The sequence below is a fragment of the Lepisosteus oculatus genome, chromosome 6 (assembly GCF_040954835.1).
Source record: "Lepisosteus oculatus isolate fLepOcu1 chromosome 6, fLepOcu1.hap2, whole genome shotgun sequence".
NCBI lineage: Eukaryota > Metazoa > Chordata > Actinopteri > Semionotiformes > Lepisosteidae > Lepisosteus > Lepisosteus oculatus.
This window is the reverse complement of record NC_090701.1, coordinates 10,326,841-10,341,656: the sequence shown is the minus strand read 5'-3', so window position 1 is coordinate 10,341,656 and position 14,816 is coordinate 10,326,841. Positions and strand designations below refer to the sequence as shown.

The 14,816-nt window shown below is 37.2% G+C and overlaps 1 protein-coding gene across 1 annotated transcript in view; it reads right to left on the bottom strand.

Moving 5' to 3' along the window:
- The window catches only part of myo10 (myosin X), a 133,960-nt gene that overhangs the window by 68,188 nt on the left and 50,956 nt on the right, over positions 1-14,816 (bottom strand). Inside the window, exon 3 of the mRNA XM_069190954.1 lies at positions 10,446-10,604. Within this exon, the coding sequence (XP_069047055.1) occupies positions 10,446-10,604 (159 nt within the window). The remainder of the gene's footprint in view (positions 1-10,445; positions 10,605-14,816) is intronic.

The following is a 14,816-nucleotide window of genomic DNA, read 5'->3' as shown; positions in this document are numbered from 1 at the left end:
AAGAGCTTATTGCAGTGCTGGTTAGGCCAAATAACCAATGTACCATTTGACAGAGCTAATCATTGTTAAAAGTCAGATGGGAGTGTGAAAGTAGGGCCAGAGCCTGAAACTCAATACTGCCTTATTAAATATACTATATTATACTATATATGTATTTATTTTGAAAAAATAATTTCTTTAGAAAACAATTATGTAAAAACCTGTCTTTGAAAATGATTAACTGACAAAAGCAACTGTAGAAACAGTGGAGATCTGCTCTCACAATTAAATATCTTCAGGTATTTCCAACCTGCACTGAACACTCTTAAGAAACTCTTAAGAAAGCCATGAAACAGGAATCTGTAAATTATGAAGTGATACAACTAACCGCAGATAATTAAACTGATTTCTAAAGCACTCAGGATTTGATCTGAAACTTTATACATGCATAACATACTGCCATGTAGGTAATACAGTTCCCTACATAGTATAGTATGCTTGTTAGCTGCCTCAAACAACTGTATTTCCAATCAGCTTTCCTTCAGGCCTTCAGCTGGTAACTAAACATGATCTCATAACCAAATACATTCGACTGTGAGCTTGGAAACCATTTGTATGCTTGGAGCTTTCCACTGCCACATTTCTCACAGTCATTTATAACTACCAGTGTGGAGAACTTACATTTCTCATCATCATTTATTACAACTACTAGTGGAGAGAACGAACGGGCCTCACAATCATTTATTACAACTACTAGTGTGGAGAACTCATGTTCCTCACAATAATTTATCATTACTACTAGTGCAGAGGATGCATGGGTCTCAAAACCATTTATTCTCCAAGTCAAAGCAAATCAATGATGGGTTGAATGCAGAAAAGCAGGTCTGCTTTCAGTCTTAATGTGGTTATGTTTTTAATAGACAAAGCTGAATTCATCCTTTCCCACACTTGAAATCCTTTTTTCCAAAACACAATAGAGCTGGAACTTCTTTAATTAAACAAAAACTGCTAATTAGGGTTTTTAGATTTTTTTACAATGTTCACAAAAGAAGAGATAGCAAAATGCAGTGTTCATAAGTTCATATAACCAAATTTAAAACAGATTAAATTGTATTCACAATTATTCACAACCAATTTTCAGAGAAACTCTACGAACGCCCAATCAGATGAAATATTTCAAAATGTTATTTTTTCTTTAATTACAGTTCTTCAGTTCTACAAAGTCAGTTCAGATCAAAGCCAGGATGAACCGATTCTGTAGAATGAAATACTTTATTTCACAGCAAACTCTTTTCAACTATGACAACGAAAGGAATGCATGATCAGTCAGCATCAGTAAATTCTAGAGCTGTAGCTGTTGATACTTACTGAAAAACGTTAATTCACATCAGGATCATTACATGACAATGATGCTAATGATGATGATAATGATGACAAACTCTCAAACATAAAACTTTTTTTCTAGCTAACCAGACGCGATTCTACAGATTGTACGCAAGCTAAGCTCCTTAAACAACAAATGTGTTACAAAACCCTTCATCTGGATAACCAGGGCTGCCTCAGTATGCTAACACACTGGAGGAACACGATGAGCACAGAGGTTCTCCTGAGTGTGGCTGTTCTTCTGGGAGGCCTGTAGAGCCCTGTGTCTAACAGGACCCTTCCACATAAATCTTACAAAGCTGCTGAAGGAAGCAGTGGGCTCTGTGCAAGCTTTGCCCTGAGCAGGCTCTGATCATCTTACCATCTGTGTACACAGCCATGTGATGCTATCTACTGGGCCGCTATGAAAAAAACGTGAAAAAATGAAAGCAACTTTGCAGATGTAACTGGAGTTAAGGATCAGAAGCCATCAAACACACACATTACAATCTAAGTAAACACTGTCCTTTAAATACAGAGCACATGTCATCACGGGGTGCCTTTGATCAGATTTTATTTTGTTAAATCTCATTAAAAGGTCTTAGTCTACCCATTTGAAGGCAGACATTTTTCATTTTGTGTTGTTTCTTAACATGCACAAAAGATCACAGATACTGTTGCAGGACAGGCTTTTTGTGACTGAAAAACAGCACTACAGAGGATGTATTCTGGGCTTTTGTTCAGCACACAGCAGATGTAAACCATTACATACACACTGGGCCCAATTAGTGCAGTTTAAAACTCTCACAGCTAACCTGATGATTGATCTATAGAGGGCATTCCAAAGAACATCAGCTAGCTACTAAATGGTTGAAAAGAAACAAAAGCAGGCATCTAACATATGTCCCTGCTGCTGCTCTCTCTTTTTGTTTTAAAACCTTGCAATCACAAGATATAGAAATAACAAAGGCAATGTTTTGAACCAGACATATCTTCTATTGCTACTAACACTACTAAAACAGGGTCAGTGTAAAGTTGTTAAAATATGCAGCTTTAACACATTGGGAAAAATCTATACCAATATTTTTCTTATTTACGTAATTAATTAGTTTTTGTCAAGTTTAAAACCCACATTTACTTATTTCAACCATTCAAACAACCCCAAAATTCTGTTTGCTTAAACAGAGAACCTTTTGCTGGAACGCAAAGGTTACTTTGAAGTCCACAACCAAACATTATCTGACAGGTTCAGAGAATGTAAAGTAACTTATTTGAATGGCAGTTGAAATGCCAAACATTTACATACCTGACTTTAAAAGATACAGTATCTGTGTAACACAATGTCAATGAATTGGCACAAAACTTGAAATAATAATAATAATAATAATAATAATAATAATAAAACTAATATTCTGATAATCACAAGACTTAAGATAAAACTGTACAACTGAATGCAAAAGGCAAAAATACAATGTTAACAAAACAGTTGTTAACACATTTAGCTGGTACAAACACAAATGCAAACTAAAACTGGGATACAGTTCTAGGAAAAAGTTCTATAATCAATCTTTGTTATCTGATGTTGGTAAAATCTACACATTTGGTCTTTTTCAATATTGTTTTATTTTTCCCCGATTTAAAACATTGTTGGGTTTTGGATCTGAATCAGGTTTCACCCATGGGATATATACTATATTACAAGATAATTGTGTTTTTTGATCACCGTCACTGGACTTTGTGTTCCTAACCCCTGTTAGTGCTGAACCTTGCAGAGATGATATAAGCTGTCTTTACTATAAAAAAGATGAAAAGATGCAAGTGAGCAATAATTGTATACAGTACATGCCATTAGAACTACAGAACTAACAATAGTTTCAACTTATGGCTCCTGGAGTATATTACAGTTCTTAAATCTGTTACAGAATAGCAGTACATCAAAACACAGAAACACCATCAGCAAGAAAAGCAAAAAACCTTAATAAATTATTGGGGTCAACACTCTCTTTACATACAGTGTAATGCAACAAATAGAAATAACATGGAATAGCTGTTTTAGTTACTGTACGTGTAACACAGGAAATCTAACAAAAAGCTATCTCATCATGGTCCCATTGGTTCATCAAAATGTTTGCAAAATACTGTAAAAGGAAAAATCAACCTAATTATTTATAATTTGCTTGAATATCCAGAAATTTAGACTTCTTAAGTCTGTAAACTTTTCCAATAAATTTCTATAGTAATACAGTAATTCATCACTTAACCTACAAGATGATATGCTCCATGTACACTGGATATTACAATGGAGCCAGTGTACACCATGTGCCCTGCAATTATCAAAATTTATCATGGATAATTCATCCTAATTTATCTGGCCACTGCCTATGCCAGAAGTAATTGTATTTTTGTAGAATTCAACATTTTCTTCTTGGTCATTAAGCTTTAAAACACAGCAATTTTCTAATCTTGTCACTACAGACACCCTACGTCAAAAACTCATTTCCCATGTTAAAATGTGTTACATACGTGCTCCTCATTTGCATCTAAATTATTTCAATGTGGTCAGCGAACAAGTCAAAATGTATTTGGAGAGGTGTGACAGCATATGGGGAAATGACAGGGGGCCCGGAAAATTTGCCAATTTAAGGTATGTTAGCGTACCAGAAAAACCTGTGAAAAAGAAAAATCCCCAAACTAAACTATTTCAAAAGGTGTAATTCTTCACAAATGAACTACAGTACATTGCGCACGAGTTCGAAGAAAGGCTTTTCAACCTTCCACAAGACCGCAGCTTCTCATATTATGTCACTGTAAGTTCTTCTGCCAAATTCCTGACTTGAACCAAAAAGTGGCCTTTAAGAATTCTGAGAAAATTCCTTCTTGATACTTAAGTTGAGGTATACAAGGAGCTCACCGTGGTACCTAGAATCTAAAAGCTGTCCTCACTTTGCTAGAAAGCTTTCATTTCTAACATTACATTCTAAAAGCTTTGTTTTTTTATTAAGTATTAAGTCTTCAGTTCTGCTAAAACTAGGGCTGGCTTGGGCTTCAGTATTTCCTTATAAATCATATATGATTATATTAATCATATAAATAGAATATAGAATTATATAAAATCTTAAGACAGGAAGTACTTTCAAAATGCATAAATACTTTCTCATATGAAATCTGATTTCTCACCATTATTTGTTCAAGATTTTAACAGGAGAGATAAAGACTAACTAAAGTCTAACGAGCTACTGTTGACTGGGACCTTATTTTTTTGAAAAACTGCATTATCTTTGCAGCTGTTTTGTGTCATTAGTCATTAGATAGAACAATGCCAAGACAGTATGAAAACAGTGATTCAACATGCAGCCCTTGCCGAATAACATAATACATTTGTTAATAAATTATTATAAAATAATAAAAAAAAAATAGTTTTACTCATTCCCACCATAAGAAACAGTTTACTTACAGCAATGTAAACTTTAAATTAGGCAGCTTAGGAAACTAGCTATCCATTTTCTAATTATGCCATCAAACCTAAAATCCCCTAAAATGCCTTAGATGTTACAAGATAATATGTAATGTGAAAGGTTTATTTTCTCCTGCTGGCAAATCTAACAACTCAGCAGGAGTAAATCAAAGACAGATAGCAGTGGTTCATGGCAGGTTATCCATTTTTATTTTTAGAATCACATCCTGTGGAAAAAAAAGTAGACGTGAAATCCCGCTGCAGAAAATCCAGTTCTTCAAGAATGTCTTTAAACATTCACTTCACGGAAAATACACAGAAGACTGCCGCAAGGAAGACTCCGTTTGTATATTCATGTGCTGTGTTCTGGAAGTCTGCAATATAGCATAAACGAATAGATTCAGAGGATATTTTCCTTCTCTCAGTAGAACAGTAACATCCATCTGACTCCAATCACCAACTGGACAAAATCCATGCATAATAATGCTTATCCAAATATAGGCCATGGACAGGACTTGCTAGCTATGATTAAGGAGTGCATGCAAATGGAAAGTTTTCACTGTGGCTCCATGTACATTGGAATAAATTACGTTTCTCCTTAAAGGAAAAACAAGTGTATTAAAATAACCTGGTCATGCCCTTATTTAAGAGAAGGGTAAGCATGAAACTCAGGAACTAATCAAACAATCAATTAAATTAATTGAGCAGCTATTTGTACCTTTATGTGTTTCAAATTCATTCAGAATTTTGAGAGTACATATTATTCTGGAGTAAAAAGAACCCTGAAGCGTTTATTTTAAAAATGAGAATGTTTATGTATTAAATAAGGACAGAAGTGACAAGGAGTCTAAGCCTTTCCTCTGAAATTTGCCCTGTGTCTTCCTAGTTGTGTTTTTTTGCCTACCTCTCTAAGAAATAACAAGAATAAGAGTCCCTGCCAAATAAGAACACTGAGGAAAGGGTGCCGTCCGTGAATCAGTAACAGAAGTAAATCCAGTGAGGGTCTTGAAAGGCATAATACACAGAGCTGGCACAATGCACGATGTAGGAGGCAAGATGGCCATCTGGAAAACTACCAAATTGCGCCCAGGCCTGTGCCAAGTTGTGTTGTTGGCTTGGGACCTGCAGGGAGGGTAAGTGTCATTTTACTATCAGTGCACAGTGTTATTATACGAGCAAGCACTTGTGGTGTTTGGCGCATCTCTCTGCAGCACTGGCTTCTCCTCGAAGCCCGAGTGGAGAGCACAATTCCAGCGGAGCTGGAATCAGAACTCAAGGGGCTGCAGGAGCCCTGCAACGGCAATTTAAGATTCAGAGGAAGAAGAAAGAGAGTGGGATCAGTCGGTATTCACTCAAGCCATTTTCCGAACCTGCTGGCTTTCTACGGTAAAGGTGGGACGGGAATGGGGCTTTTCGGTTTATTGAAATTAAACGTGTGACCCCCCCAAAAAAAAACAATTAACAAGTTTCAAATCGCCAGAAGAGTGGTCATCAGTGTTACCGGAACAATAAAATGTTTATACCCACTTTGCATTCAAATCCGACTCAGAGCAGGCTTGCAGAATGACACCTAATTCAGTGATAATGTGCAAACTAATGGCTCGCATTCTGTAAACACAAACGGCAGAAATTCAAGATGCAAACCGCTGCTTCATACCAGTCTGAAAGTATAACCCTTTGCTATTTCCCGAGGCTTCTCATCACAAAGCAAACTAAACACAGAAAAAAAAGTGCTGGAAAACGGGGAGAGAGAGAAACATAAAAAGCTGAGGGTTTTCCTAATTGCTCGTGTCTGTGTCTGATGTGGAGATGGCTGCTGGAAAGCTATGCGTTCGAACGAGAAGCAGTTCTCTGGTTTGGGGTTGAGGAGCAGAGCTCACAGCTGGTTACAATCAAGGGCAGAGTGAGCAGCTACATTCTCAATTTAACTCCAGAAATAAAAAAAAAGAAGAAATACTGGCTTTAGTCTGCAAAGATCCTTCTTGGATCCTGTTAGTTTCCAAACACACTGCTGGTGCACCCTGAATAGGTAGCTAGGATGTGCACTTCTGGGAGCAGTGCTGATGACAGACTGCTGTACTCTGTACTTTCACAGTAAGGGGAGCTCCAGAGGTAAACATAGCCTCAGTCAGGAAGGTCTTGTATGAGAAACAGAGAAAACAGGCAAAAAGTACCGAATTTATCAGACTCAGGCCTTAAGGCGTTGTGGGTCTGTGTTATTACAGCACTTTCACCATCAGTTTTATGAAAACTGGCCCCTGAAAAATCTAATAATTGAGTGCCGGGGATGATTTTGAAACAATTTGAAACAATTCAAGTAAGAAAAAAATATCATGTCTTAATTCATCTGCCTGCACTAAGGTGAACACTCTGTCCTATATGAAACAGTGCACAGTAGGATTACCACTAATTGACAGTAACACCTAATTCTAAATTGATGAGCAAAACAGATGTTAGCTTTTACTTTTAACCAGCTGTGTTCTTTAAAATAATACTGAAAGCAGACACAACATTTAATGCGCACAAACTAAAGTTAATTTTCTAGTTTTAGAAACTTTCCTGATAATGGTGATTTAAAAGAAGAACCATAGTCACAGAACATATGGAAAAAAAACATTTAAGGCCTGATAAGCAAACTAAGTTGTTCTTTAGAAAGTCTGTCTGGAATATCCTTTGCACAAACTATGTAAAACGCAAGCTTTTTAACAGTATTCACTGCAACATATGACCCACTTATCATTAACAGATGCCGTCAAACTATTATTATCAAGTGTGATTGGTCTCTTATGGTAAAAATAATCTATTCAATTTGTTATGTTTGCTACCGGTGTCCTTTCAAATTTTCATTTGAATTCCTTTTACAGATTTGACAAAGGCTAATCTAATAATGTCAAAGGAAATACAATAATTAGAAATAAGAAGAAAGAAAATTGCTTGTGTAATCTTATGAAAAGATTCAAAATTCTGAATGCACCTTGGGAAAGTATTATAGTAGGCTGATACTGTACTGTATATCTGCACACATCACAGTATGCAGAAAATAGACTTGTTGTGCAAGGAAATATCCAGCTTTAAGAAATGCAGTGGCTTTTAAAGCTAAAAAACAATGTGAATGTGTAGGCTTAGCATCTCAAAAACATAAAAAAGACATTATTAACTGAAGAGAAGCACTAAAATCACTGAAGTGCTACTCTAATGCTTTAGCACTAGCTGCAGATAAGCAATGTGCCTGTATTTGCAGCAGCTGCTGAATTTGCACACATTGTATTGTAATGAATTCTTTGTTTGGACTATGGTCATTTTACACCATTCAGCAATTATGATGAATAATAACTTTTCTGCCCGAGTCTCTGTAAACCTTTTAAATTAAAAGCTTAAGAGCACAAACCATTCACAATCAAAGTCTACGCCACTGTATAACATTAAATGTGCAGTATGGAGAAACATGGGGGCTTCAGAGTAGAACAAAATGAGCACATGATTAGTTCTCTGCCTTGTCATGTGAAGTGATGTGATCTACTTCTGTGGAAAAACAAACTGTTGAGCACGGCGGATTTCTTCAATAAGACTTTCTGGCAGGATGAAAACTTTGCTCTGAGAAAGATCCTGGATTTTTTCATATTTAGGAATCCTAATGTTTCCAGATGAGTGTAGTGAATTCATAAGCAAGCACACAATCAGGGTACAATTCCCTATATAGTGGTGCTTTCTGGCCTGTACCATCGAGTACATAGTGTGTTTCTGCAGTGCAGGAAAGAAAAGCAGGATAAGCGAACTCAAAACAGAGGTACTCCAAATCAAGTCATTGTAATAACGTATTTGTATTTCACTGGGTTGCGAGTCTCCACGTAACAAGTGAACAGCAGACAGGCCACATTCTCAAGCTAGACACAAAGACGACTGGAGGTGCTTCGCTAGAATTTAACTGTTTCACATTAATGAATTAATGTCCCAGACTATGATTCCTACTTAGTAACTGTCAGCAACTCAGAAGATTGAATGTTTATTTATGTTTCTGTAAAAAGCTGAAATCTGAGTAGAATGCAGCATGCCAGTCTAACCTAACATGAGGAATGTCTTAGAGTATGAAGATTAATTAATGTTCTTATTTAAGCCACTGCAAACACGTTTGCCTTAGAAGTGGGAACATCCCAGCTGGCTGCCCAACTTCCCACAGGATCAAGGCATATATAGCGAGCCCAGTAACCAGGATCAGAAAACATTTTTCAAAAACTCCCACTTTCCAAATGAAAATAATGCAAACAGGCAAGAATATTCCCTCCACAACCTATTTCGTTTTGGCTCCGAAACAATGTTCACATTGAAGACAAGCACAAATCCCTTCAGAAAAGTTATTTTTGAGAGATATTTGAATTTGTACATTTGCCATTTCAGCGGTGAAGGCGTTGCGTGCAAGTCAACAAGAAGCTCTGCTTATAGCACAGGAAGAAGCACTTTGCCCATTTAGAAAAACTACATGGTCATATTTTCCAATGTGTTTAGCTTTTTTTCCATTTCATACAGGAGATAAATTACAACAATATTTACAAATAACATGCATCAGAGGGACCCATACAACCTGTAAATCCCATAAAAAACAACAGAACACCCAAACCTCAAAAATGAGTAAAGTTCCCTTTAAAATTTAAAAGCAACAAGTTTCCAAGTTTCCCATTTAGACTGAAGCAAAAATGTGAACCAGTTTGAATAATGATTAACAATCTCAATAATCTCTGTCCACACAAAGCTGCCTAAATTTATAAGATGCTCAAGTCCTTGTTGGCATCTTGTTTAATGATAAAACAGTGAGTATTGTGTTTGTTCATTCTGTGTGGTTTGTATTCTAAATAACAAACAAATAAAAAAACAAACGTACAAAAGGATAGCAACTTGGAATCACACGCAGATGGGACCACAGGGAGCAGATTCCCAGGGATGATGACACTACATACTAGAAGGCAACAGCATCACAGGAGCCTACGAGCTGATGTACAGTATGCAAGCCACTACAAAAGTATTGTGCTGTGGTGAGAAGATCACTTTTATTGGCCATATACAATTTCTACCATTAGGAATTTATCTTTCTGCTTACCCCAGCTTGCTCTCCATGGCACACACAGGCATGGAGAGTGAAGCTTGGGGTCAGAGCGCAGGGTCAGCCATTCATACAGCGCCCCTGGAGCAGTTGGGGTTAAGGGCCTTGCACAGTGGCCCAGTGGAGTAGGATTCCTCTGCCAGCTGCGGGATTCGAACCGGCAACCTTCCAGCCACAGTGCCACTGCTGTAGTGTCCCTCAAGGTTTATTCTCATCAACCATAGGAACGGTTCTTATATGCCAGGCTTTACTTTTTCACACCATTATATGGTTCATTATATGGTTTCTTGAGCAGGATTACTATACCTGTGAAGCTATGAGCTGCTGATTCAAGACATGTCATGCTATTTCCTATATACATGGTGTAGTTGCATTATAATCATACAAAAGGCTATTTGACACAGGAGGTGCAGATTCAATGTAATGGTCCACCTCACAGACAGATGGGAAGTGGAAATGATGCCTGTATTCACCACCTTTGAAGACACCTCTTGGGAAGGCAAGGGGCAGCAGCGAAGACGACAGCGAGGTGACAAGCTCAAAGGTGAGACTTACATAGATTTTGTTTTGCCGGTAGCGGAGGAACAGATTGTACATGATGGCCCCATCATGAAGGTCAGCCAGCCCTGCCATGTCCTCCACTCCTTCAGAACTGCTGGAGTGCATAGGCATCACCTTCTGCCGAGTGAGGGTGTTCTGCTTGTAGGTGTAGACCTGGAATTAAAGAACAAAAAACGACGGTCAACAGTGAGGAACACAACTAACTTCACAGGATCCAGGAACACCCCCCTACTCTTTCCAGTGGGTTAATAAACCCAGGCTAAGAGCTCACCAAGGGCATCACCATGCTGCACAATTGCTTCTTTCCCCACAGGTCAATTCCCAACTTGCCTCACACCTAATGCCGGCATTCCATTACACGGCTTTTCCTAGGATTTTCAGTCGTACATAATCGTAAGAAAATCACAGCGAGTTGTGGAGAGTCGCATGTGCACGCCTGTTACCATCAGTTGTGTAGTGTGACAGCCCCAGCAACTCAGTCATAACGTTATTAATAGCCCCTATGACTCTCTGCGACTCCCTACGATAACATCAAAGAGACTTGCCATGAGTGAGTGGTATTCCCCTTTCATGGACCACTGTTTAATTAGAACTTAGCGCAACAAGAGAAAACTCTAGCCCCGTCTTTAGCTCAGTGTTAGCCATTTCAACCCTTTTCATTTCCACCTTGAGCGGATTCTGAAAAAGAACTGAAACAGCAATGTTCTGTGGAAAATTACTGCTCATGTCAAAAATTGTAGACCACCAACTCCGGAAAACTAAGGCAACATGACTGTCCTCTGCATCATGAGTATTTTGGGAGACAAACGATACTTACAAACCATGCTTTATAGAAGCATCACTTTTGAAAAATGGTATACCTATTTGTGGCTTGCATCAAAGCAATGGAGGGAATGTATATTATACTGTGCTTCTTGCTGGCAGAACATGACAAGAACCACCTCAAACTACACCCTCGGGCCCCAGGAAAAGTGCTGAACCACTGGGAATTGTGTTAAAGTAAAGGCAAAAGAAAGCACATCTGGAGCAGACTGCCCAGCGTCAGGATGCCTTGTGACAGTTCCACACTGCCAAGCTAGGAAATTCAACATCCCTTCAGGGCTAGAAAATCTAAAACAACAGAAACAAACTGTGAAACAATTATAAAAAATAATAACACTCCCCCTCCTTCGAAATCTGTTATTTAAGGTATGTGCCATCGTTCTAAAAATCTTTAAAAAGTCCACGGTATATAAGATTACCCACAAATTAATTATTTTGATTCTAGACTGAAGGAAAATCCACATCTTACATACATACAGGTAGGAATGCATGAGCAACTTTCAAATCTACAGTAAACATGTACTTGCTGAAATGACAGCAGGGTGAACTTCATATAAAGCAAACTACTATGACTATGAAATTGCCCGTCATGCCAGTCAAATATAAGAAAAGTCTTGCAGGAAACCCATTTATGGCTTTCTTCTCCAAATAAAAATACGTTCTTATATAATGTACTAATTGTATTGAGGAAATTAAGGGAATTTAAGATGGATCTATTAAATGCCAAGTTGAAAGAAGTGTGATCACGCACACTGTTACAAGATGTTCATGCTCATGTTTTTTCTGACGTCATTTCAGAATTTCCCATTTTCCGATCTTCCATAAAGACTACCCCCCAAAAAAGTTTTTCAGTTAAAATTTTACACTTGCGCTTCAGATAAGAAGCATGCGTGGGCAAAAAAAAGAAACTTTCTCTTAGATCTGGAGTTGTATGCTAATATATGCTTTCTGTTGAGAATAAATGGTCAGATGTATGTCATTAAATGTTTACATAGCAATATACCAGAGCAAATAAGATCCTGTGAATGTTCAAGGCACCTAACAATTATGGTAAGGATATATGTTAAGAAAGGTTACTGTGTCTAATGGTGTCAAACATAGCCATTTGACACCATTAAAAATATAGGGACAACAGGGACAAGATAAGGGTTCACAGTTCCAGGCTTTGGAATGCAACGGTCTTGGAATGTGACTCAACTGTCAGTGGGCCTCTATGTAAATGTGATTTAGTAATTCACTTTTAAAGGGATACTAAAACCCACAAAGAAAATGTAAAACAGACATCACACTATCACTGTTCAGAAGGGAGGTTTATCCAAACAGTATTGTCAGAATTATGTTTCTTGGTATACTTTAGCTTAAAATAGATTTCCTCAGATTCATGAGTTTTCTGTTTCTTTTCCCATCTTCCTCAAACAAACAGATACAAACTGTACTGCATGTTTTAGATGAGGCAGATAACAATTTTCTTTATTGAGAAAGCTGGGAAATGCTTTATAATATAAAACCTTTCTAAAAATGTTTACTCATTATGTCTGCTTTTTGGTTTGTTTAGACTATTAAAGAATCAACCTTAACATGCAAAGAAAGTTTCAGATAATGGAAGGTCAATAACATTTCTCTTTTTCTGCAAAATGACAAAAAACAGATCAATCTTTTTTTTTAATGATCTGTGTTTTTGAAAACGCTGCTTAAAACAAATCACACTACTTGGAAATTAAATAAAACAATCTATGTTTAACTTAAATACATTCAAGTCATTTAAATTGTTGGTCCTTTTCTCTTCCACACTACACTTGGCAACACATTTAATGTTAGCCCCAGCAACAAAAATGTGTACCAAGCGGTATTTGCAATTTACGTCAACAGACTGCATTTCCTCTTTAAAATACACAGATAAGCAGTGCTGATCATAATTAAACCAACAAAATCTAAATTGCATGTTTACATAAAGCACACAACTGTACAACATGGATATATTAAGATCTTAACAACTGTAAACCTCTTCACTTCAACATATGTAGATTCAAACACAATTTATATCTGCAGATTTATAGCAGAGGCCTTAATAATCTTCCTTTGCTCAGTTAAAGATGAACGTTTAGCAGGAATTGGTAAATGTAAATTCCTACTGAAGTACAGAAGTCAGCCTGCTTTAAAAGTGCAAGTTTTACAAGAAGAACATATAACAATTCATTACTTAAACAGATTAAATCAATACTTTACCTATTGTACAGTATAGGTTTAGATAAACTAGCCTGCAACCTTGGCCCAATAGGTTCTTAAACTGACTGTTAACTATTAACCAGCTGGTTATTCACTTATGGGACAAGGTTAGCAAGAAGCAGATCTAAATGCAGCTAAACAAATAAAACGATTTCCATGTTGCTGCAATTTAAAGAAAAAAAAATTATCATTACAAAAGTGGCAGTGCTTTGATCTCGGTTTCTGAGATCAAAGCCTTTTCTGGTGTTCCTTCCAACTTCCTACTGACTTATTGTAACTGCAACTGAGGTAAAACTAAATGTTTTCTTCAACATAAGCACATTAGAAAGGTTACATATGAGAAGGAACCATTTGGCCCAAATTAGCGTGACTGGTAGAAGTATATTGATCCAAGCATCATACCCAGCCATTTCTGGAAAGACCTCACCTGGCTATTAGCTTTAATTATATGGCTTGGTAGCTTGATCCAAACCTGAGGTGCATGAGAACCTACTCTTCTCATTTTTTATAAATCTGGTATGTGCCTTCCCAGGTGTCATGGTAAAATATGTCTGTCCACTGCTTTGGAGGACTAATAATGATTTCACCAACAACAAACTCTTTTCTGTAGTACAATAAAGTTATAATAGAATTGTACGTTATTAACGTCAAACTCAAAATACATTAAACACCTCTCTTATCTACAAAAAACAAAATAATGCATAGGCTGCCGAGCACAAATATCAAATCTGAACTGCATTCAAGAACTCTTCTCCACAATAAAAAAAGTGTTCTCCTTTAGTACAAGCAGGTGCAAATCAATGAGCTTATCGACCAACAAGGAGAGAATCGCATGGACCGAAGGGAGGCTCAGAATGATGTGGTACTCTTGGAATTCCTAGCTGTGTTGTGCAGGACAGTTACAGGGTTCCTGTGATGCCTGCCCCCTAGTTTTGTCCCTTGTGAAGTGCCACTAGATTCTAAGTATTTTGTATAAGTTTTGTATAGGTAAAATTAAGGCCCTTATCAACAAAACGAATGGCAGCATTCAGCTGCACGTTTCATGCACGCGTAAATAATTGAATGTACTGTATAGACCACAAAACTCTGATGTGTGCCAACCACAAAGAGTGCTTTTAAATAGCTTTCAGTCTTCAGGTTATTTGAACCTTTTAGAACTATGGCATCTTTAGAACCGTGAATGCAGTAATCTCTATAATTTTCTTCTTTTTTTTCCAACTTTGGTTTCTGTTTGTAGGATTTATCACATAGATGTTTGCATCATGTGTTGGGATACTGGGCTCCTTAAAAAAAACGATTCATTTTCAGTTTCAAACA